The sequence below is a fragment of the Calidris pugnax genome, unplaced genomic scaffold (assembly GCF_001431845.1).
Source record: "Calidris pugnax isolate Ruff unplaced genomic scaffold, ASM143184v1 scaffold68, whole genome shotgun sequence".
Lineage (NCBI taxonomy): Eukaryota > Metazoa > Chordata > Aves > Charadriiformes > Scolopacidae > Calidris > Calidris pugnax.
The window spans coordinates 5623384-5651314 of NW_015090921.1; the positions used below are offsets into that span (position 1 = coordinate 5623384).

Consider the following 27931-nt stretch of genomic DNA (forward strand, 5'->3'; position numbering starts at 1 on the left):
TGAGGGGGGCCATGGCGGTGCCGTCCCCGCCGCTCCTGTCAGGGCAGAGCCGCCCCGCCTGGCCGCGGATGGGGGGCAGAGAGCGGGTTAGTTGGGTGTTAAATACCGAAATGGCACGACTATCTTCAGGCGGGAATGGGAAGGGTTAAATTGCCTAAATATGTTGTTACTGTGAGATCTCTAATAGTAGTCCAGGTCTGTTAACATTTAGTTCACAGAAATTGTGACCGAGTCTTCATGACTGCGGTCTGCATTTTGTAGGTCACATATAAGTATTTTGCAAACATAAGCTTTTTGTCTGCCAGTACTGGTATCTTATTGGCGGAACTGAGGATATTCTGTGGAGTACTTTGATGATAGGCACTACCGGCAGACCATATTTTGAGGCAAGCCAAAAATTTACTGTTATCTGGTAGATCTAAAGGTTACCTTAAGCCTCGAGAGGATGTGGAGCTCTCAACAGGGCCATCAGAAGCCACTTCCTCTTCCACCCCATTGCAGGTAGAAGAGAAGGGTGCAGGGTTTCTCCTTTTCTGCCAGTCTTGCCTCCCTCTCCATTCTTGTTACTGGAAGGTCATATTTGACTATATGGACTGCAGAGAGAGATCTGTCTTGCAGGAATTCACTCGTGCTGAAATTCGGCTCTGTTAGTCACAGATTCAGTTGTTTGCCAAAATTACCAACGTTTAAAAGGAAAAGGTCCAGCATGGAACTAAATGTGTAAGAAATTCTTCCCATATCCAAACATAGTAGTTCAAAGTCCAACACATTTTATGTCAACCACCATTGTCTGCAGTGTCTTTAATCCTTACCCTGCTTGAGGAGGACTCCCATCATCTGATCGTTCAGCAGGTGTTTGGTGAACGCATAAACATTTTCTTTATCTGCTCTTTCTAGTGTCCAAGATGAGGCTGTGGACAAAAGGACCTTTAAGAAATGCAACCAGATTGCTTTTTACAGGTAAAAAGAAGAATTATAGTGTAGGTTGTTTGTTGTTTTTCTTTAAACTAGTAATATTAAAAGATACAGGAAGTAGGTTTTGATTTTTAATCACAGCAAGTCTGGTACTTTCAGGATTTGTCTTCCAAACTGAGTGTTCCACTCACCTGTCAGCAAGCAGTAACCAGCGTATTTTAAAAGGTGGACTCTTACATCCAGAACCTCTAATGTTAGAATTCAAAAGAGTCAGTCCTCCCTGACTCTGGGGGCTCTGACAAAGCCCCAGCAGTATTTTGACTATAAGTATACTCAGACACAGCTTGTTTTCTCGATGTGGATATTTCTTGAATATTCATAGTTCAACACAATGGAATTTTCAATAGAAACCATTAGTCTGTGACAATAGAATATATGATTACAGTCCTGTTGAACATTTGCCAGAATTCAGCATCAAATGTAAATTCTAGCTCATTGGTGTCTTAAAGCTGACCTTATGGTAAGTGATTCTTCTCATCCCATTTCTAATTGAGAGATCTCTCCTCCACGTTTTTTCTCCTATCCTCACTTGCTGCCCGAGTGAAAGGAATGATTGCCCAGTGTTATACCAATTAGTCACTGACATACTGGGTTACAGTCTCAGATATTAATTTCTGTTCTGCAGGAAATTATGTTCAGAAAACCCCAAATAACATTTTTCCAATGGGAGCAGAATTTCTTCCTCTCTTCACACCAGCCCTCTCTAGTGTGCCACCATTTTAACTTAGCACAACTCATTTCTCAGCAGGACATTGCCACACATTGGCGAGCATCAGATTCTATCTTTGCATTGCTTTTAAAATAAATCCTTTATCTGATTGCTTGTATTTGTGCAGTATCTGTTTGCAAGGAAACAAAGTCAGTTTACTACTGAAGAAGCTTCCCTTTAAGGTAGCCTCCAAGATACTTATCTTCAAATGGTTCATAAAACCTGGGCTCAGCAAGGAGCATTCCATAGACAGTTGAAAGAGCCTCTGTTTCAGGTTCTCTGTCCTAAAAACATCATCAGGGCCAAAAGCTGTAGTGAAAACTCTGTAATCACCAGGCTTGTTGGAGAACAATTTCCTCAGTACATATTTAAGAGATTACAAGTTACAAACATATGCTGCTTCATCATCACAGAACGTAGAAGGTTTTCACCGAGGGCTTATAGATCAAGCAGGGGTAGAAGACAGAAAATGGAAAACAGATTATTCAGCTGAAATTTCTGGGGTGATGGAAAGAAGAAGAATGTAACTGGACAACGGAAAATTTAGCTGGACACTTGAATTAAGACTACTATGGTTCAAAAAAAAACCCCTGAGTGGTGATGGATGATCAAACATCTAATTTGTAAACATGTACATGTGCTCAGAGTTATATTCCTTCTTTTTCCCGTTGTTCAAAAAAAAACCCTGAGTGGTGATGGATGATCAAACCCCTCTAACATCTAATTTGTGCTCAGAGTTATATTCCTTCTTTTTCCCCTTGACTTGAAGTGCTGATAATAATTGTATTTAAAAAAAATCAAGACAAAATTATTAAGTAAATATTTCCAACAATATTGTGTCCCTCTCTGTAATATAAGACAAACAATTGGGGAGACTAAAAATATTTTCCTGTCTTGACAGGCGTCAGAAACTTCTACCTCCTGGAAAATCCTTGTATCGAGCGTTGTTGGATTCAGTCACGTTAAGTGATGAAAATGTCAAATTCCAAATTATTCATGAGGAAAATAAGGTGAGATCCCACCTAGCTTGAGGGTGCTTACAGAAAGAGTAGTTAATATTATCAACAAGTCTGATAATATTTGCAAGGTTTGAGATTCTTCAGTAATATATATTTAAGATATTATGCAAATTATCAGCCTAAAGATGTCCTTACCAGTCAGTATTTATTTGACATATTGAGACTGTGCAAGGAGAACAAGTATTTTAAGAACTTAAAAAAGAAAATCTTGAACGACTTTATGAAAAATTGGAATAGAATTCTTTTTATCTGAAAAAAATGTTTTTAATTCAGAGTTTTCTCCACTATTCCAAAATAATGAATTATTTTTGTGTAATGGAATAAGAAGACCTCTGTTCCATCACCTCCTGACCATACCTTTGTCTACCTGTGTTTGCTTAAAGGCAGGTTTTGGGGAAAAAGAAGTCTTCTTTGCATTTAAGAAGATAGCCAGGAAGAGGAGTGTCTCCTGTTTCTCTAATTTCTCTATTTCTCTAATTTTCCTATTTTTCAGCATAGCAGCTGGCACATTCCCTCAGGGAACAGGCAACCTAACCCGTCCTCAGATTATGGGAGTTTGGAAATACAGCTCTTTTCCATGCTCTAAGCATCACACTATGTAGATACTCTGCATAAATGTATTTTCTGCCTCTCCTCTTAGTCCTGACCTTCTTTGCAGTCGGCATAGAAAAAAGAGCCTATTTTTTGTCTAGATTTTAAGGTAGATGAAAGGCTGATGTCTCTGTGGCTTCCTAGACTGTTCGTGCATTCGTACAAAGATGGCATAACGTAAAATATTTCCTAGGAAGCATGATCTGAAACTCCAAATGAATCTTTTCTCTCTCACCTACTCTCCCTCTGGTGTTACAGCTTTTTTATTCTTTCAGGCCTATGAAGAGAGTAGGGGTGATTGGCTTCCAGGCAGAGGGAAAAGAGATCAGGCCAAAATTCTTCAGTCAGTTTAGTGTGTTACAGGAGGAGAGATTAAGAAAAGAAAAAAAACGGGAAAAAAATGGACTTGTGGTGTTAAGGATCCTCTACAGAAGTAAAATGAAGCATATTGTATGAGCTAGAAGAGAGTGACTTCCCAGTTCCCTGAACTCTAAAATAGCAAGTTACAGTGGGTGCACATTTTCTTTAAGTGTCTTCCTGACAGAGATCATCATTATCAGCACCACTCTGAAAACTAATGAACACAGAGCACTGACAGTTTTGCAAAAAGCCCACATCTCAGTAGGATCCCACTCCTGCATTGCCAGCACAGCTGTGAAATTGTCCAAACTTCAAGATTGGTGTATACTACCCCAGTTTTCCATGCTGCTTGTGGGCAGCTGCAAAACGCTAGATGTGGGAGACCTGAAGATAGAGAGTCCGCTTGAAAAGAGTCACTTCTTCAAAGGGGAGAGGTAGAGTTAACTGGTGTAAATTCATATGGATGATGATTGTTGCTCAGCCATGCTAAAGAACATTAAATCAGAAAGCAGGCATTTTTTCTCCAGACAGTAAGTGTTCGGTGACGTTGAGTTGAAAAGTAAGTTGGTATTTTTTATCACTACCAGTTTATCCGTTTGTTTGCTCCCAGGTTCTTCTACAAGTAGAAATTTATGAAATAGAAGGCAATATTTTCAGGCTTAAAATTGATGAGGCATCTCCTCTGAGAGCAAGATACAAAGTTCCTGATGTTCTTATAAAGGAACCTACCACCCAGAGGTAACTGATGGGAAGATGATTTAGCACCTCAGTAACTTCCGCAGCTTCATTTGCACGAGTGTTGTCCCTTCTCCCTCATTTGTGCTACACTACAGTTGTCTCTCTATAATACAAAGTTGTTACAGGAAGAGAAAATAAAAATGTGTGTGGTTAATTTACTTTCAAAAATTCTTGTTGAATACAGAGGAGAAAGTTTTGTCATATACATAGGAAACTTGAGGCTATTTGACCCCATCAGAAAATAGCCTCCTTGTTATGATGCATCATTTTTACCTGAAGCATTACTTGTTAATGTGAAAGGAATGTAAACTCTGGATCGTTTTCATGGCAGTTCTGTAGCCACCTGTGGCACTGTGCAGTGAACCCCCAACACAGCATGTATTTATTTCTGGCATTCTTTGCCTCAACATTAGCCTTGAGGTTTTTATAATGTATACAGATATTCTTACCCCATCTTTTGTTTCAAATGGTTCTTTGGTTACGGTGGATTTCACGTGCTGCTGATTCGTACTAAGCTGTTGTTGCTTTTCATTTGCCAGACTCTTCATATCGCAGAAGGAGGCAGGTATTTTGGTGCTGTCAAGTGTTAATGAGGACTACAAAGTTCAAATCACAGCAAACCCCTTCCAGGTTGAGCTACAGTCCAAGGGTGAGACTGTTATAAGCATGAATTCCAACGGGTTGTTATATTTTGAGCACCTACAACCACCTCCCAGTGACAGGTACAGTGTATGTCTGTCACATCATATTATGTAGTGATTGTATTGTAGCTGAAGATAAACAATTCCATGGAACTGTAATTTCTGTGATAGAAGCTCTTATGCATTGAAATCTGTCTTCTCTTTTACTTCATACGAGTAAGTACAATGGTGAAGTTTTAATGAAGAAATTCTAGATGAATTAACTGTAGACTGCTGTAATCCCTTGCAGCGGCCACGTGCAAAATGATAACCTCATTTAATGGCAAATTCTGTAAAACACTTGTCTTTCTGGGAAATGAGTGATGGTAGTATGAGGTAGATGAGGATGAGGTTATTAGTTTTGTCTCCTTTTATGACTGAACTTACTCTTTAGCTAAGTTTTATTCACCATATAAACTCATGAAGTAAGTTTTAGGCAGCTTACAACATGCCATATAGCTGCAAGATTTTACAGCTCAGTCCCACTGCAAAATGCTGGAAGGGTGGGAAACCACAGTGTAGGACATATCATGACCAGAAAAAGAGCATAGCAAGCATCTCTCCTCGAGAGCATTATTTCAAAAATTGTAATTAACAGAGCCCTTAATGGAAAATGACAAAGAAGTGAGGATCTTCTGGGTGGGAAAATCGCTAATGCAGATAGAAATAAATGTGAAAGGCCAAGAAATCAACCTAACTCAAATATGGAATGAAGGTTACTTTAAGACATTGAATATTAAAATGATTTGCCAGTTAGAGCTCTTAACATGACATAAATTTTCAGAATAGTCAAGCACGAACACTTTTATATAATATATAAGGCAATTCATAATGCTATATGATTTTTTTGTTTGAAATACTTCCTTACGTTAACAATAAACCAATGATTTCTGTCGGGTTTGTGGTTTTTTTTTCACTAGAGAACCCACAGCAGAAAATGAGGAGGCAGCAAGTGGTTCCTCAAAGGTAATCCAGGTTTACTGTGATTCCAGCATGAATATTTTGTAGAAAAGAGAATTAGAATCACATGTTCATTTCTCCTGGTGCTAGGTTTACAAACATAGTCTAACCACTTTCCAGTGAAATTCAAAAAGGATCTGGTATCAGTTACAAACACAAGATTCTGGAGAGTCTGGAGAATTTTTGGTTGTCTGACCCTTGCTATTTGGAGGAGAGGTTCGGTTTCTGTTTGTATAGGTTTTCCTGTTTGATTCCATCCATGCAATCTTTGCATTTCGTAATCACATTTGAAATCCAGGAGGAGGACATTTTTTACAGTGAGAACAATCATTCAATGGAAAAACCTCCCCAGGGACACTGTAGAGCCCCCATCACTGGAGGTTTTCAAGATGTAATTGGACAGGGTATTAGATAATCTCATCTAGGCTCCCTTTCCCACAAAAGGTTGGACCAGATGATCTTTTGAGATCCCTTCCAACCTATCATTTTATGATTCTATCCAAGCCCAAGCATATTACTTCTATGCTGTAGCAGAGTGCATGTGTGCTCCACTAGCACATCAGTTCTTCCATGTAAATTCCTGCATCAGGATCTGAATTATGTTTTGGATTTATTTATATTAACCATATGTGGCAAAAAAAGCAGTTAACAATGTGCAAATCTCATGTGAATAAACGTATTTTTCTTAGAAATATGTGGTTTGAGCAGTTGGGTTTGCTGGGCTTAGATATTTCTGTTTTTCTTTTTATGCAGGAGAAACAAGAGGATCTAGGTCTCTGGCAAGAGAAATTTGGCCATTTCTTAGACATCAAAGCTCATGGTAAGTCTCAGTCTAGTTCTGAAAACAACTTTACTGCTTTGTAGATACCTGTGTTTATTCATATTTCTGTCTGCTTTCTGTTTAGCTGCTTAATGTTTATCAGTGTCTTTCTCTCTCCTTTTAAGTTGCCTACTAGATACCAGTGATGGGTAACAAATTTGACAAAGGTACTGGGAATATTCATTAGATTTCTGTTCAGGAGGGAACACGTTAAATGTGACCCATTTCGTCAGCTCACTGTATGCCATTTCTGACACAGCATTGCCCTGACTGCATTGGCTGACTGGTATATAATGCATTACTTTCTTTTTTTGTTTCTTTGTTAGTATCAACACATAACATTGATTTCACTTGTAGTTTGTTCTCATGACATATCAGAAATCATGATACCTAAGCATTACTAATTGTCACAGCAAAAGTCTTTAAGTGGGTGACTACGAAAGGAAATACTGAGAAGTCTTAAGGGATAAGAAGAAGGTTATAGAAACATGTAGGTCAGCAGCTCAAATACAATTTAAATTATTAATTACCAAAATTTATGACCATCTGCTCTCTGTCCAGTTTTATTCCACATGAATTGAGTTGATTAGCTTTGTCCATTACCAGTGTCATTAAGACTTTTATAGCAACCAGCACTACCCAGCAGCTGCAGGAGGGAGAGGGAAATCTGAAAGAGCTTCTTTTTGGTGACAGGAGCTTCTTCGGTTCACAGATAAGATGCAGAGGGACAGGAAGCTGTTGCCTGTGTTGTTCATGCTGTTCAGGCCAGCATCATGTTTTTTCTGTTACCTTGTGTTGGAGGAATAAAGTCCATATGGGCAGGTTCTGATCCTGAAGCACCTGCTTGTCAGTCTGCGGGATCTGTGGTCACCTGCCAAAAGTTGCTTGGGATTGAGTAATATGACAAGATGATATCACTGCCAGAGGCTCTTGTGCATGCTGCTTCCATGGCTGAGGCTGAAGAGGAGTAGAAAACAGGCAACTCTGAGTCAAATGTCCACTCTGCTGTACCACTGTGCTGCAAAGCTTGGCTTATAGGTACTGGGATAGAAACAGGAGATAATTTTAAGCCGTTTCACTACAGACCCGCTATTCCATGTGGTTCTTTTCTATTGAAGGGATTAATTTTATCTTCTTAAACAGATCAAAATCAGAATAAAATCAGAATAAACATGATGAAGTCTGTTTAAAACATTACCTTTATAGTACATAAGTAATAATGAAAGTGAAGTTGAAATCAAGTATGAAAGAGCTAATTATTAAAACCTACTTTTCAATATTTTTTTTTCAGTTAGGTTGTTCTGCTCTGTTGCTTTCAGCTAAGCCTGAGAATGGAACTCTGTGATCTTCTCTTTGATTGTTATTCCCACAGGCCCTAGTTCTGTAGGCATGGACTTCTCCTTACATGGATTTGAACATGTTTATGGAATACCACAACACACAGAAGCACTTCTTCTCAAAAACACCAGGTAAAGGTGGCAGATTGCTACTGAGAGCAGTATTGTTGATGTAGAGGGGAGATACATCATTGTCTTAATAATTTAATGCACACAACAGCTTGAGATACGTATAGTATATAGTGTATATTTTAGTTTAATGATACAGCGAGCTGAATCATGGCCCCTGTCCACATGGAGTAAGTTTTTCTGCTTTCCCTTTTTGCTCTGCAATTTCATGAATGATTCTTTCTGTTCTCATTCAATTTTCCATGCAGTTTTTTTTCAGAATTGCAGGATTGCTCATCTAAGTAGAACTCTTAAAAGAGAAACTCCATGAGAGGATGGGAAAGTTCAGAATTTGTATTTTAGGACTTGGAGCAAATGAGCAGTAGTCTCACTGGAAGCAAAAATGTTGTTTGATTCAGATAGCTATGACCAAAGCCAAGAAGCAGTAGTCTAGGATGTCCACATTTCAGCTCTGAATGCTAACCGAAAGACCATGAGCTTTCACTGAGTTTAGTGTAAAAGCAATAGAGCTAAAATTGGCCCTGTGCAGGATGCTTACATATAACAAACACATCTGTCTGTTTGTCCTAGTGATGGCGACGCCTACCGGCTTTATAATTTGGATATCTTCGGCCACAAGATACATGACAAAACAGGCATTTATGGTTCTGTGCCCCTTCTCTTAGCACACAAGCCTAACAGAACTTCAGGGATCTTCTGGCTGAACTCTTCAGAAACGCTGGTGGATATTAGTACAAAGGCAGCTGAGGTGAGAGTTGCTCACTTTCTTCACAATTTAATAAGAAAACACTCCAGGACAGGGCCAACAGGAATATGACAACATTACTGGAGATTTATCTTTTGCTCCCTAGTAAAGAATTGTCAATCCCTTCCTCCTGTCCTCCCTACTGCTACATTTCTTATATTAAACCACTTGAAAAGAACAAGGTGATGACTCCTTTCAAGAGTCAAGTTACAGAATTTGTATCTTAACAGGTCTAGAGGAGAAGGCAGAGAGGAAATATATAATGTTGGAGCAGAAAATAATCTACACAGGTGGATGTAGCAGGCAGAAAAAAGGGTGGACAGAAATCTTGACAATCTCTTGGATTTGAGGAATTTTTCTGAAAAAAAAATATCTTGCTTTATTCCAGCACTTCATTACATAGTTAAAATTATCATTTTTCTTTATTATTCATGATATAGTTATGGCTGTTACTCAAAGATCCTGCAGAAAATGCATAGTCTTTAATTACAGAAAAGCTTTAATTACTTTGCCCCTCATTACCTATTTTTTCTCATTACCTCTGTATTTTGTATAAGCAGTATGGAAGGTAAAGGATTTGTGAAGGATGTATAAGAAAAGCTCAGTGTGTATTCCTAATAACTGCCAGGTATGTGTTAGTGAATTTTGTGGGTTTCTTTGTTCCTTCATTGAACAAAAGTTTGACAGAGAGAGAGATTCAGTTTTACCTTGGTTTCCTTCAAAGCACAAGCCACCTGGATGTGCTGCAGAGAGTGCTAAGCAGAGAGAAGTGCCTCTCACTGATGTGCGCTGGATGTCAGAAAGTGGGATCGTTGATGTTTTCCTGCTGATGGGCCCCACTGCTTTTGATGTCTTCAAGCAGTTTGCGCAACTGACAGGTACTAACTCACTTAATTGGAGTCAGTATAGCACATGCACCCGGGAGGTTCTCTGAGGAACACACTGTACCCACGAGTGGGTTAATATTTACCTAGCCCATTGTCTGCAGGAAGCCAGTTGTTCCCAAACTGCAGGTTGAGGAGCAAGGGCTGGTGCTTTGTGAAGGCAGGCCTACATCCTTGTTTTCCCTAGTGTCATGGTTACTGCTATCTGAGACTGCTCCCTTAGGTGAAGAGAGGAGACACAGAGGGCTAGAACTGCCAGTCACCATCAAGAGAGGATGCCTTATAGTGAGAAAAAACTGAAGTCACCTGGTGAGTAGAGAAAGAAGATAGGTGACTGTCCAGTGTGTCCATTAGGGAAGGGAGCAGAGATGTCATGCAGGTACGGGAAAGGAAAGAAGCAAGAGTGTCAGGAAGAGAATAAAAAAAATGGAGACAAGAGGACTAACATTTTATGAAAGAAAAAATCTTTGTGTACTAAAGAAAATTAAAAGCACAGAAACATCCCTGGTCGTTCTTCAGTGTGTTAGCAATGGTTGTTTGCTGCACCGATGTTATGGAGACAATGTGGTTCAGCTGAACAGGAATAGGAAAGTAGCCAGATCACAAAAGGATATTACAAAGCAGACGTATACACTCAGGAAGGTTTCCTGGCTCCATTTTGCCATACGCAGACATGTTTTCTCATTTTAAAAATTCCTAACATTGCAGTTCTGTGATTCTCCTTGTACTGCAGCACCTGTGGGTCTCTTTATACTACTCAGGGTCAAAGAAATTGCATTCTACTGATTAAAATCTATGTAATTGTTTGCATTAATGACAGTTAAGCTCATCTGGAATATTTTTACATGAGAAAAAATTAAAGAATAAAATTATATTGGTTACTGGAATAACATTTCAGCATCATGGTACATCAAGTTCCTTTTCACTTTTGTATTATGATTTCAGCCCTCTGCTCTTTCTGGCTGTTGAGCCCATTGTAGGGTTTGATATTTCCAGAGTTCAGCCACCTATGTGTGAAGGACATGCTTTAGACTCAACTTAGGCCAGCATTCCCTAGCTCCAGACAGTTACATATTAATCATTTTAACTTTTCTAGAGTCTCTAGATAAAATCCTGAAGGGCATTGACAGTGTTACCTTCATCCCTATACTCTTCCTAGGCACTCAAGCCCTGCCTCCACTTTTTTCTCTGGGCTATCATCAGTGCCGGTGGAATTACGAGGATGAGCAAGATGTGAAGGCAGTAGATGCTGGCTTTGATGAACACAGCATTCCTTATGATGTGATGTGGCTGGACATAGAGCACACAGATGGCAAGAGGTATTTTACTTGGGACAAAAAGAAATTCCAGAACCCCCAAAAGATGCAAGAACTTCTCAGCAAGAAAAAACGCAAGGTAAATAATATATCAGGAAAAGAAAAGATATTTCTTCGTAGTATGAAGTTACTCAATCTAGCTTTAAGCAAGGTACTTCAGATACTGAGGTTTAACTGCAGAGTTTAACTACAACAGAGTACATTAGGCTGTGTTGCTGTCTGCTTCCAGTGTGCAAAGTATTAATTCAGCTCCTCGTGCCATTTTGTAATTTTATAGTTTGTTCTGTGTCCTGACCATCAGGCTAAGTTTGACCCGTGTGAAGCTCCATCTTACAGAAGCAGCCCAGTGCTGTCCTTGGTGGGCACAGTAGAAAATCTTTATACTTAACACGAGCTTTTACCATTGGTAATTGCTGTACTTGCTTCAGCTTGTCTTTGTATTGATAATACTTTTTATTTTCTGCTTACACTAACTGGGATTGATTACCATAAACTAAATGTTTTTTTCTTCTGGTGAAGTCCAGTATGATGTGCATTCTGTTAGCTTAGTTAGTCTTTATTTCTGCTTTTACAGCTAAAATATTTCCCCTGGAATTATAGAGATATTAAAATGTACACGTTCATATGTAAAAGTTGTAGAATTGGTTAATGCTTTATCTTTGCCAAAAGTCAATGAACAGGGGACTGTTGCAATAACATTCAGGTTTTATAATCTCTTAGTTGGAGCTATAGTACTTTCTCAGCTTTACAGCAAGGAAGCAGAAAATAACTGCAAAATACAATAGCTGGATGGTTAAAAAGAAATAAAAACTTCTGTTGCTGTTGTATGCTGTACAAGCTAAGATATATTTAAATGTCTTAAGGTGAATTGTTTTAAGCAGGTACATGAACGTGGAAGTCAGATATTTTCTTATTCACGGAATACAGTAGTGAATTAAACATAGTGTTTTTAGGGGTTGTGGTACTTGCTTATATCTGAAACAATGTTTTTTGGCCCTTATTTCAGATGAGTAAGCACAAATCCATGACTTCCTTGTAAATGCAGCTGTTACACATAAGTCTAGCACAGCATATACAAGCAGTGGTAACTGCTTTCTAAAATTAGTGACATAGCTACCTTCTTTACCTGAAGTGAACTTATCTGCCTTTTATCAAAAGTGAATTCTTTCCTGGTTTATTTAGTACAGTTGATGCTAATGATATGTTTTATTTTCTTACCCTGGCAGCTTGTCGTCATTGTAGATCCCCACATTAAGATTGATCCCACATACACCCTGTATTCACAGGCAAAAGAGAAGGGATATTTTGTGAAAGACAGAAATGGACAAGATTTTGAGGGCATCTGTTGGCCAGGTAAAAAGCCACTTTGTCTCTACATTTCAAAGGAAAAATCAAGGACCAATTACATCTTCTAGTAGCATGGCAGGGTGGAATTATTCAGCTTCTAAGTGACACTTCCCTGTTTGAGCTCAAAATACCAGGGATGCTGTCTCTCCTTGGCTTCCTGTTCATATCTGAATGTATTTCAAACTGCTAGCAGTCACCCTTAAGTGGTGCTGAGTTTCAGACCTCGAGAATCGATGTCTGTTGGTCTGCAGAACGTGGCATGAGGTGCACCGAGTTCCAAGACAGCCTGGAACTTGCTCTTGAGCTTTTGTCTCACAAACAACAGCGACCACATTATTGCTGCCCACTTTGGAAAGCATCCTAGCTTTAGGCCACTGTATTTAGGTGCAAAGACAATGCATGCATGCTCTTAAAATCAGGTAAGTAATTGGGATCTCCCACATCCACAGGTTCCTCTTGTTACCTGGATTTCACCAATCCTGAAGTGCGAAAATGGTATGGAGACCAGTTTGCCTTCAAAACATACAAGGTGTGTATTTATTTGCTCTGATGTACATATCCCAGAAAGCTTGAAAATGGGGAAAAGATAAAAGATAGACTACTGGCTAAGCAAACTGGTGGCTTTTGTAGCTGTATTATCATAATGTTAGCTTTTACTGCCATGACAGCACACAAGGAGTGATCTCTCATGGCTCATAGTTACTTCATTGTGGACTTCTTCCAGCATTCTTACCTAGCACTGAAAGCAAGCAGCAGTAGGATGGACAAACTGCCAGCGTTTTAGCAACCCATAATCTAACACAGCTGCTGCAATTCCAGCTTTTACTGCCGTGACAGCACACAAGGAGTGATGTGGGAATGCTCTCTCATGGCTCATAGTTACTTCACCCTGGACTTCCTTCCAGCATTCTTACCTAGCACTGAAAGCATCTGGGTGAACACTGCTGGGCATCTCTAGTTCCCCCCTCCCTGCCCCAACATTCTGCTTTGCAGGAGGGTTGTTGAAACCACTACCCTAGTCGACGTGTAGTAGACATTTCCCATGCTGCTTTTCCTCTCCAGTTTTTCTCTTCTGGACTTCTCTGATTTTTTTCCTCGTGGCTATTTAATACCTCTCTTTTCCTTGTCTCTTTTCCCTCACCAGAAGGCAGGAATAGCAAATACCTACTGAGTTTTGTAAAAACTACAGAAATCAAGTGGGCTTGTAGGCTGCCGTGCTGACCAGCAGTTCCCCCCTCCCTGCCCCAACGTTCTGCTTTTCAGTAGGGTTGTTGAAACCACTACCCTAGTCGACGTGTAGTAGACATTTACCATACTGCTTTTCCTCTCCAGTTTTTCTCTTCTGGACTTCTCTGATTTTTTTCCTCGTGGCTATTTAATACCTCTCTTTTCCTTGTCTCTTTTCCCTCACCAGAAGGCAGGAATAGCAAATACCTACTGAGTTTTGTAAAAACTACAGAAATCAAGTGGGCTTGTAGGCTGCCGTGCTGACCAGAAGGGCCATCAAGAGAGATGAGATGAATGACTGGCAGCTTTCAAGTGACCACAGGAGTAGAATTACCATGTCTTGCTTTGCTGCTGCTGTTTCTACCAGTACCCTAGACTGGTCTGACACCCACTAGAGATAAACACACTAATGTCACAGCAATGGCTATGTTCTGTACTGATTACAACCCTGTGTCATAGGGATCCACTAATATCCTCTTTGTGTGGAATGACATGAATGAGCCTTCAGTCTTCAAAGGGGCAGAACTAACAATGCAGAAGGATGCTGTGCACTACAACAACTGGGAGCATCGAGAAGTACACAACCTCTATGGCTTCTACCAGGTAGAGTATCTGGAGACACTAAGTATAGATATTGATAGATTTAAAATAATCTCTGTGATTGGTCACAAGAAAATGTAACAACATGCAAGCCTCTGCCATAACAATGTAAATTGCATTGGCTGTGACTACACAATAGTAACAATTGGTTTTGGTCAAGTATATTCTAGTAAGAAAGTATTTCTTTAATAATAAATATTATTTGTGGGTACAGATTTCTTATTTTTCCTGCCTTGAAAAGGCTAAAAAGGCAATGTAGAAAGTATCCTAATTATGGAGTTTATCTTCCTGACATTTATGTCTATGATTTTCAGCAAATGGCAACTGCAGAAGGACTCATCAGACGTTCTTCAGGAAAAGAGAGACCATTTGTCCTCACCCGATCTTTCTTCGCTGGATCACAGAAGTATGGTAAGTAAGGACTAGCTGGATGCCTTCCATGCTGCTTTGTTTTATTAAGTTTGGTGTGTAGTAGTCAAGTCTAGAGAGGACAGAAACTATCTGAGAAATACAGACGCATAAGAGTGCAAGTGATTAAAAAAAAATCAGGGGAGGCTGTCAAAATGCGTACAAGTTAAAGGCAGAAAAACAACTTGTGTCTCGTGACAAACCACTACCTGCTCTTACTGCATATTCCAGGAGCAGGTGCGTATAAAGAAAAAACAGTTACAGTGAACAGCAGTTCACCAGTAGTTCATGACCATTCTTGTCTTCTTTCCTTAACTGCAAGCATAAGCTGAAGCATACACCCAACTTTCCTGTGTAATGCTGAAACTGGGTATTTCCAGGGGCAGTGTGGACTGGAGACAACAGGGCAAAGTGGGCTTACTTGAAAATCTCCATTCCAATGCTTCTCACCATCAGCATGGCAGGGATTTCATTCTGTGGAGGTAAGGTGTTCAGCTAGAGTTGCTCACTATGCATAAATCACGGGTGCCACCAAGCTTGTATCCCAGGAGAGACTTCAACACAGATGGCATAAAGCTAAACAGTCCAAACAATTTCACAGAGTAGTCTGATTTCAGATGCCAATAACCTGGCTCTCACCATCATTTCTCCACTAACTCCTATGTAGTCTTTGTGTCCCACCTGGAGCAGCAGTCCTCAGGTGGTGTTTCGTAGCATCACTGTGACAGTCCTTTGTCACTGGGGAAAAAAGATAGACTACTGGCTAAGCAAACTGGTGGCTTTTGTAGCTGTATTATCATAATGTAGAGGAAAATATCTTGATAAGCTAAAGTACCACTGAGGAATTTTCTCCATGGACTTGCCTACACTAAGAAAGTTGGAACCCATGTGCCTCCAGTGAACCTGCTCACTTAGTAGCAGCAGTAGGATGGACAAACTGCCAGCGTTTTAGCAACCCATAATCTAACACAGCTGCTGCAATTCCAGCTTTTACTGCCGTGACAGCACACAAGGAGTGATGTGGGAATGCTCTCTCATGGCTCATAGTTACTTCACCCTGGACTTCCTTCCAGCATTCTTACCTAGCACTGAAAGCATCTGGGTGAACACTGCTGGGCATCTCTAGTTCCCCCCCCCTGCCTCTGCCATAACAATGTAAATTACATTGGCTGTGACTACACAATAGTAACAATTGGTTTTGGTCAAGTATATTCTAGTAAGAAAGTATTTCTTTAATAATAAATATTATTTGTGGGTACAGATTTCTTATTTTTCCTGCCTTGAAAAGGCTAAAAAGGCAATGTAGAAAGTATCCTAATTATGGAGTTTATCTTCCTGACATTTATGTCTATGATTTTCAGCAAATGGCAACTGCAGAAGGACTCATCAGACGTTCTTCAGGAAAAGAGAGACCATTTGTCCTCACCCGATCTTTCTTCGCTGGATCACAGAAGTATGGTAAGTAAGGACTAGCTGGATGCCTTCCATGCTGCTTTGTTTTATTAAGTTTGGTGTGTAGTAGTCAAGTCTAGAGAGGACAGAAACTATCTGAGAAATACAGACGCATAAGAGTGCAAGTGATTAAAAAAAAATCAGGGGAGGCTGTCAAAATGCGTACAAGTTAAAGGCAGAAAAACAACTTGTGTCTCGTGACAAACCACTACCTGCTCTTACTGCATATTCCAGGAGCAGGTGCGTATAAAGAAAAAACAGTTACAGTGAACAGCAGTTCACCAGTAGTTCATGACCATTCTTGTCTTCTTTCCTTAACTGCAAGCATAAGCTGAAGCATACACCCAACTTTCCTGTGTAATGCTGAAACTGGGTATTTCCAGGGGCAGTGTGGACTGGAGACAACAGGGCAAAGTGGGCTTACTTGAAAATCTCCATTCCAATGCTTCTCACCATCAGCATGGCAGGGATTTCATTCTGTGGAGGTAAGGTGTTCAGCTAGAGTTGCTCACTATGCATAAATCACGGGTGCCACCAAGCTTGTATCCCAGGAGAGACTTCAACACAGATGGCATAAAGCTAAACAGTCCAAACAATTTCACAGAGTAGTCTGATTTCAGATGCCAATAACCTGGCTCTCACCATCATTTCTCCACTAACTCCTATGTAGTCTTTGTGTCCCACCTGGAGCAGCAGTCCTCAGGTGGTGTTTCGTAGCATCACTGTGACAGTCCTTTGTCACTGGGGAAAGCACTCACTTAGAAAGCTCTCTTGAGATTATTAAAAGATAACTTGTTACACCAGTTTTCCATTCTTATTTGGACAAGCAGCTGCCCAACAGCAGAACCGCAAGCACACTGTGAAATGCATGGATTTACACACTTGGAATGTTTGTTAGAGGAGTACTTCACGTTTTTCAGCATAATTTCCAAAAATATGTATTTTTATTTGTCTGTGCGATATCTAGCGGATGTGGGAGGGTTTATTGGAGATCCAGAACCGGAATTACTTGTTCGCTGGTATCAGGCTGGAGCCTACCAGCCCTTCTTCAGAGGCCATTCTATCATGAAGAGCAAACGGCGAGAACCGTGGCTCTTTGGGGAGAAGAACACCCGGATCATCAGGGAAGCCATCAGAGAGCGCTACCTTCTCCTGCCGTACCTGTACACACTGTTCTATCGGGCACACACAGCGGCTGAGCCCGTCATGAGGTAAGAGCATAAGTCAGGAGGTTTGGTCGTTATGTGCAGCTGGGAGGAGGGAAGTTAAATTACCATCTCTTACTTTTTTATTACTTATTTAAATATTAAAAAAAAGAAAAAACACACAAAAATTACCAAGTTGTAGTTTCGTGCGGTCTGGTAGTGTTCTCAGAGGAAAAAATACATGGTTTGGGTTTTTTTCCAAATGACGCCTGGAACACACTAATTCAATAGACACTACACAGCCTGTAATGTATTTAAAATACCATGGACTGCAAACTGAAAAAACACACAAAAAGTACCAAGTTGTAGTTTCATGCAGTCTGGTAGTGTTCTCAGAGGAAAAAATACATGGTTTGGGTTTTTTTCCAAATGACGCCTGGAACACACTAATTCAATAGACACTACACAGCCTTTAACATATTTAAAATACCATGGACTGCAAACTTCTCCTCATGATAAATAACATTACATGGTATTCCAACCCACACTTAAACCAGAGCTGAATGGACTCAGAACTTGGTGACCTAGAAACATTTTGCCCCTCATGAAAATACTTGTTACTGCTCAGTTGTTACTGTTATAAAAGCTAATTTCATATTGCTAATTTGATCATTTATCTCTGTAGTATTTCTTATAATTTTTCTTTTAGTAGAGAATCTAATGATCTAGAATAGAAATGAAATTAGAAGATAAACTTTTTCTCTGTTACCTCTAAGAAAGTGTCCTGGTGGAACTGAATGCAACAATCCTTTCACCAAGGAATGAATGTCATCAATTTTCCTGGTGTTGCTGTGTCTTTGAAGTTGCCCTAGAATTCTCCCTTTGCACCACATTTACCTTTACTTGTTGTTATGCAAATAACAACCTAAAGTTAAACCTAAGGTTTAAAAACATAAATGTCTTTTTGAAAAGGGCTGAGTGGTTTGAGTTTTGAAAATGATTTGCATTAGACAGTGTGAACATCTGTCTGCACATGTAAAGGCGTAGATGCCCCTCTTGTGTGCACTGACACAGACACTGGGTTTCTGTCTTTCTTGAAATGAAGCTTATGTTGACGTGTGCACTGCCCACAATATTAAATAAAACTTTGATTATGTTAAATTTGCTGCAGTAGGTACAGAATTAGAGAGGAAGCACGGTATTTTTTACACTGAGACAAGCAGAATGGAAAATGTGTCTTATTAGCAAGCACATAACCAGCAGAGCTGCAGCAAACTAGTAGATGGTCATGAGTGAGCACATGAGCCAGGCTTTTTGTGTAAGGAAACCCAGACCCTGCCTCTGAATGAGCTATTATTGCCCTAATCTCTTTGAATATACAACACCTGTTCTATAACCAGATGGTTAATGCAGTACCCTTTTTGAGAAAGACTGAAATTAAATTTCTGGTGCAGGTTTTTCAGTTGTGACCAGGAGGAGACACGCTGTAAAAGCAGTGGTGAGCTGCTGAGAACAGGAAGGACTGTGCTGCAGGGACTAGCTCATCAGTTGTCTGCGTTGCTGGCAGACTGTGACAGAAAGGCTCATCCATCTCTCCTTTGCCAGAAGGAAGGGATACGTAGTGCAAGTTTGTAAGGAAGAATCACAGAATCTTCTAGGTTGGAAGGGACCTTAAAGATCATCTTGTCCAACCATCAACCTAATTTTGACAAAAATAGACACCCACACAACAAACAAAAAGCAACACCATCACTAAACCATATCTCCTGGCACTCCATCAACCCGTCTTTGGAACATCTCCAGGGATGGTGCCTCAACCACCTCCCTGGGCAGCCCATTCCAATGGCTGATAACCCTTTTGGTGAAAAAATTTTTCCTAATATCCAGGCAGGGTGGAAGAAAGTGAGGCTGCAGGAGGCCAAACCATAGGTATATCAGAATGTCTGAACCTATGTTATACTGGAAACTCTCATCAGTGACTCAAAAGGAGTACTTTAAATAACCCATGTTGTACTGGAAACTCATCAGTGACTCAAAAGGAGTACTTTAAAGCACAGAAGAGGACCTTGCCCTATCTTCACTTCTTGATAGCTTTACCTTGTAAAGAGAGGGAGAAAATGGAACCTGAAAATACCAGGTGGTCTTGAACAGACTGGTGGGAGAGGAGAAACTAACTGAATCTCACTATCTTTCTTCCTACAGGCCTCTCTGGGTAGAGTTCCCAGGGAAAATAGAAACTTTTGGTGTGGAAAATGAGTACATGCTGGGTAAGCAGGTGTCTTCTCATTCTCTGGAATTGGAGTTAAATATTTTTGAGGTGATAGTGTGTCACGTGACAAAAAGAAAACATGAAAACTCTGCCCAAGACCTTTAAAAATTATAGCATAACTGAAAATAGAACTTGAGGCCTCCTTAAGGGACCCAGTTTTAAGAGCACTGTGAAAATAGGGGTCATATGAGATGCAAAAACTGAATTCAGTCTCACTTTGAAAAAACACAGTCTCTTCCACCTGGACCATGGAAGTTTGTTCTAGTAGCTAAGACTACAGTCTGTTTCAGAAATGACGGTAGCAAACAGCTACCGTTCAGTCTCACTTTGAAAAAACACAGTCTGTTTTGACCTGGACCATGGAAGTTTGCTCTAGTAGCTAAGACTACAGTCTGTTTCAGAATTCAGTCTCACTTTGAAAAAACACAGTCTCTTCCACCTGGACCATGGAAGTTTGTTCTAGTAGCTAAGACTACAGTCTGTTTCAGAAATGACGGTAGCAAACAGCTACCATCCAAAATGACTGGTTTTCACTCTGATATGGCTGGCTGCTAAAGTCAGTTTTCTCAGATGAAGCTTAAGCAATGGGTGTGTTTGTGTAAAGCACATTGAGCTGATAGGGAAGAGAGAATGGGAGGGGAATGTTGCATTTAATTATTTTTTTGTTACCTCTGGGCTCAAGAATGCCTACTAATGGCTTTCAGATGAGGGGACATTCACTTCTCAGGCAAAAGTCTGACCAAGGCAGGTAGGACACAGCAGCAAAGCTAAGTGCAGTGAAGCAGAGCATTTCAGAGGACTCTGAGAGTTCAGCCTCATCAGCAATGAAGCAAGGAGGGAAGTTTATCAAACTGTACAGTCTATATACATTAATATATTTTTTTTAGGAATAAATAAGAACCATCCTCAGTGCAATAAGCTTAAGCAGGTTTGGTTATGCAGCCTTGAGCACCACAGCCATGTTTATGTTTTTCTCCAGGAAACGCTTTGTTGGTGCATCCAGTCACAGAGCAAGAGGCCAAGGCAGTGAGTGTTCTCCTTCCAGGGACACAGGAGGTGAGAATAAATATGAAGTTGCACAAATCTTAGGTATCCTGTAATTAAATTTCCCCTCAAGACTTGATGCTTCTCATGAAACATCAAAAAACATCTTCATTAAATTGTCAATTCCCTTTTTTCACTTATTTCTTTGTGGGTTAAACTTCTCTTTTATGTAGAAGAAAAGGGATCTTTGAAGAAAGGTCATAAGTAAAGTCGGGGGAAGCTGTGGGGAGGGAAAATCATAACAAGGAAATAAAAGCATCAATAGGCTGGGTTGTGTGTAGCAAAGACTGACATGTAGAGATCAGTTCCTCTCCGAAGTAAAGTTGTTTATCCACAGGATGGCACTGTGATCCACTCCTACAAAGAGCCTTTGGCTGCAGCAGCTGAGAGGTGGAGGAAGGGAAGGAATTTGGGGAAAATAGTTCCTAAGGGAAAGCCTGAGACTCTAGAAAGGAACGAGAGGAAAGAGAGCAGCAAAGGGAAGTGTGTGGGACTATGCAGAGCCTTATGACTCCATTAATGCATCTGAGGATACAGACTAGGCTCTCCAAACAAGTTAAGAAAAGTATTTTTATCAAGTTCTCTATGGGAATTGGCTGCCTGGCACACTGAAAGCAGTTACACCTGCTGGCATGGGAAGTTTCAGATGTAGCTCTCTTTTGTGACCTGTTATTAGCAACTTTGTTGTTAATTTTCACTTCGATATAAATCTGCTTATTCTGGAACTCAGCATTTCTAGATTAAAAAAAACAAAGAGCAGTATTTCATTGTTTTGCATTTCCAGGTGCTTTAAGACGTACAAGATGTTATGCAAACTGTAGAATAGATCAGCTTATCTTTGTGTTTCAGGAATAAGCATTTATTCCTTCCATCCAGAAGGTTATTTGATTCAAAAAGTAAATGCTATTTCTTGCACATCAAGTAGGTTGTTAGGAATAGTGACAGTAAGGTTAAGCAAGAGAGCTACTGCATCTGCAGAGGGAACAGATCATGCCATATGTAATGCTCATTCTTTTTTCATTTTTTCTAGATTTGGTATGATTTCAGAAAATTTAAACGAATGGAAGATCCAGGCACACTGAAGATCCCAGTAACACTGGAGAATGTATGGTTTCTTTTTAAAATATTACTTCCATTGACCAGAAAAAAAAATACAGGCTTTTGTTTTGTGAACATTCAAAATCAGAAAAGTTGACATTTCAATTTTTGTGTAGAAGTGTAACGTAAAATGGGTTTTGTAGAGAAGAAAATCCTATCTCCTCTGTCGTTAGATGGAACACTAATATGTCCTGGTGGTGATTAAAAGTGAGATGATGGAAAGGTGACTTCTCCAAGCAAAGATATTTCACTTGCACACATACAGGAAGATTACTGCTGTTCCCATTGTTAGTTGGATAGTTTCTCTGTGTACTTGTGATAAAAGCTTATTTTGAGCTTTAATGAGAGCAAGCTTCAGTTATCCCTGTTCCAGGTTAAAATTATGTGATCAGAGTAGATGAACCTTTCTACCCTGGATTTTTTTCTTTCTTCAGATTCCTGTATTCCAGCGGGGGGGCACTGTGGTACCTCTGAAGACCACGGCTGGAAAATCCACAGAATGGATGATAGATATTCCCTATGAACTCCGCGTGGCCCTGGACACAGAGGTACTTTGAGATGATGTTCCCTTTGCAAGGTTGCCTTTTATTCCATCTGACCTTTTTATGGTCCTCGCTGCCTGTTCCATCAGCACAATGGTATCTGTATCTGTATGATCTGTATGCCAAATGGCTCTCCTGCATGTCTCCTGTTTGGGGGGCTCCCACCTCCCTCCCATCTTATGAACTCCACGTGGCCCTGGACACAGAGGTACTCTGAGATGACATTCCCTTTACAAAGTTGCCTTTTATTCCACCTAACCTTTTTATGGTCCTCACTGCCTGTTCTATCAGCACAATGGTATCTGCATCTGTATGATCTGTATGCCAAATGGCTCTCCTGCATGTCTCCTGTTTGGGGGGCTCCCACCTCCCTCCTATTGTTCCCTTAAAATGATACTGAATATAGCAGTGGCAGAACATTTTTCTGACCTTTCTAATCCCACCTCTAGTCCTTTGGAGAAAAGAACAGAGAATGAGCAGGCCACAAACTTCCTCTTGGACACAGAGAGAACTTCCCCCAACTGTCTTTGCTAATAGATGAGGTGACACCTGGCACCCACATCAATTTACAAAACCAGGATGTCCAAGTCTTCAAAGCACTCTCAGAGCTGGACTCCCTGAGCCTTCCAGGGATACAAGTCATTAAATAAAAATAAACACACACCCTTCATAAAGCAGGACATACTGTGAGACATTTTTAGTTTCTTTGTCCAGCACTAGAAGCTGCTGTTAATTTCTACTCCTCCTGGTGTGTTTCACAGGCCTGTGCAGTAGGTGAGCTCTACCTAGATGATGGCCATTCGTTTCAATATCGTGACAAGAAGCAGTTCCTGTATCAGAAATTCACTTTCCAGAAGAACATTCTGTCTTCCAGGTAACAGCAATTATGGACAAAACCCACCAACACACTGTCGTTGGAAATGCCTTTTCTAGTTCATCAGGCTTTCTTACAGGTGTAGAAGTATTAGTCTTGTCTATTGCTTAGTGAAGTCCCAGAGCATGCAGAATCTGTTATAAAACTGGAGAGTTAAACAATGTTTGGTGTTAAGTCTAAGGGCTGCAGTGCATGCAATACTAAGTTGTCTCATTGTTTCAGTCTAGTCAAATCTGCAGATTCTACAGATTTGCTCAAATACAAAGAAAGTCATCAGCAAGAGTAAAGCCTATCAGAGAAAAAAAAGATCAACTGGGAGGTTTGCAAATAGGCAACACCTGGAGTGCTTGTATTTTCTAAGATAAATTTTTCTAAGATCTTCACTGAGAGGGTGGTCAGTCACCAGAACAGGCTGCCTGGGGAGGGGGTCAATCCTGTCAGAGTTCAAGGAGCAACGATGCTTTTTGTCATACAAGACAAAAGAAGATAAACTGGGAGGTTTGCAAATAGGCAACACCTGGAGTGCTTGTATTTTCTAAGATAAATTTTTCTAAGATCTTCACTGAGAGGGTGGTCAGTCACCAGAACAGGCTGCCTGGGGAGGGGGTCAATCCTGTCAGAGTTCAAGGAGCAACGATGCTTTTTGTCATGCAATTTAGTTTTAGGTAGTCCTGCAAGGAGCAGGACGATTTAGTTTTAGATAGTCCTGCAAGGAGCAGGGATTTGGACTCAATGATCCTTATGGGTCCCTTTCAACTTGAGATACCCTATGGATCTGTGTAGGAGCCACGAACAGACACCATTACATATAGTGTCCAAAAGACATCTACAAATGCGCCATCTATATATTAGCATAGTAAAATATACAAGAAAAGCATTTGAAAGGAAGCACGAAGGGACAGAAGCTGCAAAGGTTGAGCAAAACAACCTAAAAGCCAAAATTATCCATAACTGCTTGTAAGGAAAGCGATCCTAAATATGTCACTGTGACACTTTTACTATTGAGGTGCATTACCCATGGGGCTGTACAGTACATAAATGGTGATTTTACAGGCATTTCTTTATTCCTTCAGGGTTCAAAAAATATGCAGGAGATCCTAATACTATAAAATTCAATACAGAGCACAACTGTAGCTTGGATAACGTAGCTAAAAGGGTGCTTCAAATCTTTTTTTATCTGGGATTTGAAAGGCTTAAAAATTCAGGATGGAAAAAAAAATGTTGCTAAACTTCTAGCAAATCTAGAAGTTGAAAAAAGTCATTTTGAGATGAATGATAGAACTGTCCATTCTGGAAAGGAAAGCTTCATTATGATTTGAGGGGGTGTTAGAGTTTTTTAGTAAAAATTAAACTAGTTACAAAATGAAGGATAACTGCGCCTCAGACAGAAACATATTACTTGAAAAATGTTAAGGTTAGCTTTACATTTATACTTAGGAGCTTTGATTACCATCTAGCAAAAATCCAGAACCTTCTGATTGTCAAAGCCATGCTTTTTGCCACAAAGTATCTTCCCAAATGTTTTTTTCCTCTAACTTTGTGAAATCTGCTATGCAGTAAAAAAGTAGTTGATAGTGGGAAAAAGTTGTACTTGTTTTAGGAGAAAGGTAAACAGAGGAAAGGAAACCAGTATAAGGGAACTTCCAGGGTGAGACTGAATTAGCACTCTCTCTGCATGATGCTGAACTTTTACAGATGGACAGAAGGTAATGTATATGAAATTATTTTCTGTTTTCAGGAGCACAGGTGAAAGTGGACAATACCACACTACCTGTGTGGTTGAACGGGTGATAATTCTGGGATTTGGACAGGACCCCACTTCTGTGACAGCCTCTTCCAAGGGTAATGAACTGACTTTCATTTTACTCTGATTATCTGAAATACCGTTGCATTCCTGCCACTCACTAGAGGTGGCAAACTGACAGCTCTATAAAGGAGGTGATGTAGCATGGGGAGCATCTTTGTTTAATTTTATTTGCTACTTTTTGACTATTAAGGACAGAATTTAGTGAAAGGAGCCATCAGCTACTGACCACAAATATTACGTGCAGAATTAGAGAACACTTACTTTGTAAAGCAATAGATACATCAGTAAAAGTGGTTCAGAATTAACAAGTTCAGATAACTTTGTCCTCCACAGAATATGACTAGAGATAGCATTTCAAATGAAGAACTGTTTGCTTGGATCTGTAAGCCTGCCTAGTCTAGAACAGGAAACTTGGAGACAAAACCAGAATTACCTTCATGTTCTCTTGCTCATTCAAAAGCGTCTGGAGTTCTTGACTATGTGGGGATCTCTAGAAGTTGTGAGGGACCCCATACAGATAGGCAGCGGCATCTAGAGAAAGGGCTTATCATTTCTGGCTGCTTTCTTCACTTTGGGAATCATGTGGACATGGACTTTCTGCCTCCACCTGTCAATCTTGAGGCTTTTTAGGGTGCTTGGAAGAAAACCTATGCTGCAACAAGGGTTATTTTTTTTGGAAAAATCCTTGAATAGTTCCATAGTTTGATAGGTCAGAAAAAATAGTTTTTCCAATTCTGCTACATTCTTATGTGTATACTGGGCAGATTTGACTACTGTTTCTTTTAATCAATCTTTCCATCAGTGGCAGGGACAGTCTGAATTAAAAACTGGAGGGAGTCATGTGTAACTGCATTTCAGAAGGGTTCTTCTTAAATCTTACGGTAAACTCTCTTGTCCTGTTCAGGTGGGAAAGAAAAAAAAGTGGTTTTCACATACGATATGAAGACCTCTGCACTGACACTGGAAAATTTAGCCCTGAGAGTAGATGCTGACTGGGCGATTCGCATCAACTGAAGAGAGACACGACTTCATCAGAGAATTTATTGAGAAGGTGGGGGGAAATAAGTTGGGAGGGCTTAAAATGCTCACTTGGATCCAATCAAATCAAGGAACGTAATTTCCCAGCTACATCCCAAACTAACATTTCTGACAATTTTTCGTTTAAAGCAGTAATTTAGACTTGGATAGCTTTTCTCTTTGGCAAAAACAACAGCACTCGTGTTGTATCTTTGGAGAAAAAAGCTAAATACTATCTGGTCCAGGCTAGCTTCAGTTAGGCATTAAAACTGAGTTCTGCCTTCCCTTCACTTGCTCCAGAAAAATCAGAAATTGATAGGGTGTGATTGTGACTCATCAGCAGAGGGTTTAATGTAAGTATTTGGAAATCCCACTGTTCAGAGACGAGTTCTTGAGAAGAGCAGATCTGGGCATCAGTAGATGTGCCAGATGCAGAGTTACTGTCAGAGTTCTGCCTGCAGACTGCCTTGTGAACACAAACCCAGGAGCCACTCAATGTCCTTACAGACACTTCTCCTTTCCAGTCCTTGTGACAATGGCTAATCAGGCTTTCTGTACACAGGCAAGCGAACACCAGGCCAAAGAGTTTAGTCATGAAAGCTAAGATTTGAGTAGGTTGTGCCAGTCAGTTGTGCAATAGCAAAAGCCAGTAGTGTTGCACTGCAGAAGTCTCTCCAATAGCTGGCTTTGAAACTGATATTTGGATTTTGAAAAGGCACAGGTCTATTTAAGTGCAATACTGGCTTAGGGTAGCAGCTAGGCTCACACAGAAACATCTTCCATGTTACTGCTCCCCTCTCTCTGCAAGTACTACTTTTCAAACAAAAAAAAAAAAAGTGTTTTGTTAGAAAAGAATTGGCATTTTTGGATGACTGAATATCATTGATTAAAGCCAGCCCAGTGAAGCAGCTCTGCTTATGGAGACCTCTGCTTCTCCGCATCTTCCAACTCTTGCCAAGATTTGCCTTCCTTTACACATATTTTAGTAATTTCTTGGTCAGTTTTTAGGATCTGACTGAGATTTGAGCTTGGTACTTACGAAGCAAATTTTTAGTTTTAATGGGACTAGTTCTATATCGAGTCGTCCCACTTCATGCTTATTCCTCTCTTAAAACTCATCCTAATTTCCCTTCCCTCCTTTCCCACCATCTCTGCAAGCAGAATTAGTGTGTCCTGGTGCTTTCTTCCCTTTCAAAACTAGGAGTCCTCTATCCCTTAAATCCTGCCTGTTCCCACAGCCGTTTCAGTATTAGCCCTCTCTTTTGGCAGGCTACCATTGCTCCATGGCTCAAGTTGTTTGCCCTTTCTATTTGCTACACTTGTCAACTCTATTATTTTTAAAACCAATTCAGATTTGAGTCAAATCTGAACGAGTATCCTGTTGGCTTTTGTGGACATAAAAGGGAAAAATTTACTTGATTTCTTTTAGCAAGATAAGGAAGTTTTTTCTAAAAGCATTGATAAACTAACTCTCAGGGAATAGGGAATGGAGAAGGATGGTCACCATTTTTGCCAATTAAAGGCAAATTAAACCGTCCATTTGTACGTTGTTCCCTGCTCTTCTTACTAAGGCTTCCCCGTGCTTGGTCAGTCATTCCCACCTGCTGCTGTTTGTCCTCTGCAGGGCAGATTTCTGGGAACACAAGTGTGAGCGCAAACTGTGACTGCTCCGCTCTTGAATACCAAGTGTGGTTTGTTCCCCACCACGGAGCTCTGCGTACGAGACATAACAGATGAATTTTTGTACTGGGCAAGAAGGGAGGACATGAAGGAAAGAACAACCACATAGGCTCCAAAATGAGCATTTTTGCTGACGCTGTGCAGTGGGAGGCCCTTGC

The 27931-nt window shown here is 40.2% G+C and overlaps 2 protein-coding genes across 2 annotated transcripts in view; both read left to right on the forward strand.

Annotated features, from left to right (window-relative positions):
* The window catches only part of GANC (glucosidase, alpha; neutral C), a 26382-nt gene extending 260 nt beyond the window's left edge, over positions 1–26122 (forward strand). Inside the window, exons 2-24 of the mRNA XM_014950337.1 lie at positions 898–960; positions 2586–2694; positions 4265–4392; positions 4932–5114; positions 5993–6038; positions 6786–6852; positions 8225–8321; positions 8889–9066; positions 9788–9941; positions 11107–11342; positions 12490–12616; positions 13060–13139; positions 14297–14440; positions 14752–14848; positions 15226–15327; positions 17265–17508; positions 19645–19709; positions 20691–20767; positions 21786–21860; positions 22288–22401; positions 23157–23269; positions 25008–25111; positions 25981–26122. Coding sequence (XP_014805823.1) covers positions 898–960; positions 2586–2694; positions 4265–4392; positions 4932–5114; positions 5993–6038; positions 6786–6852; positions 8225–8321; positions 8889–9066; positions 9788–9941; positions 11107–11342; positions 12490–12616; positions 13060–13139; positions 14297–14440; positions 14752–14848; positions 15226–15327; positions 17265–17508; positions 19645–19709; positions 20691–20767; positions 21786–21860; positions 22288–22401; positions 23157–23269; positions 25008–25111; positions 25981–26090 — 2713 coding nt within the window. The 3' untranslated portion in view covers positions 26091–26122. The remainder of the gene's footprint in view (positions 1–897; positions 961–2585; positions 2695–4264; positions 4393–4931; positions 5115–5992; positions 6039–6785; positions 6853–8224; positions 8322–8888; positions 9067–9787; positions 9942–11106; positions 11343–12489; positions 12617–13059; positions 13140–14296; positions 14441–14751; positions 14849–15225; positions 15328–17264; positions 17509–19644; positions 19710–20690; positions 20768–21785; positions 21861–22287; positions 22402–23156; positions 23270–25007; positions 25112–25980) is intronic.
* Positions 26002–27931, forward strand: part of CAPN3 (calpain 3) — a 35567-nt gene continuing 33637 nt past the window's right edge. The window contains exon 1 of the mRNA XM_014950338.1: positions 26002–26127. Coding sequence (XP_014805824.1) covers positions 26062–26127 — 66 coding nt within the window. The 5' untranslated portion in view covers positions 26002–26061. The remainder of the gene's footprint in view (positions 26128–27931) is intronic.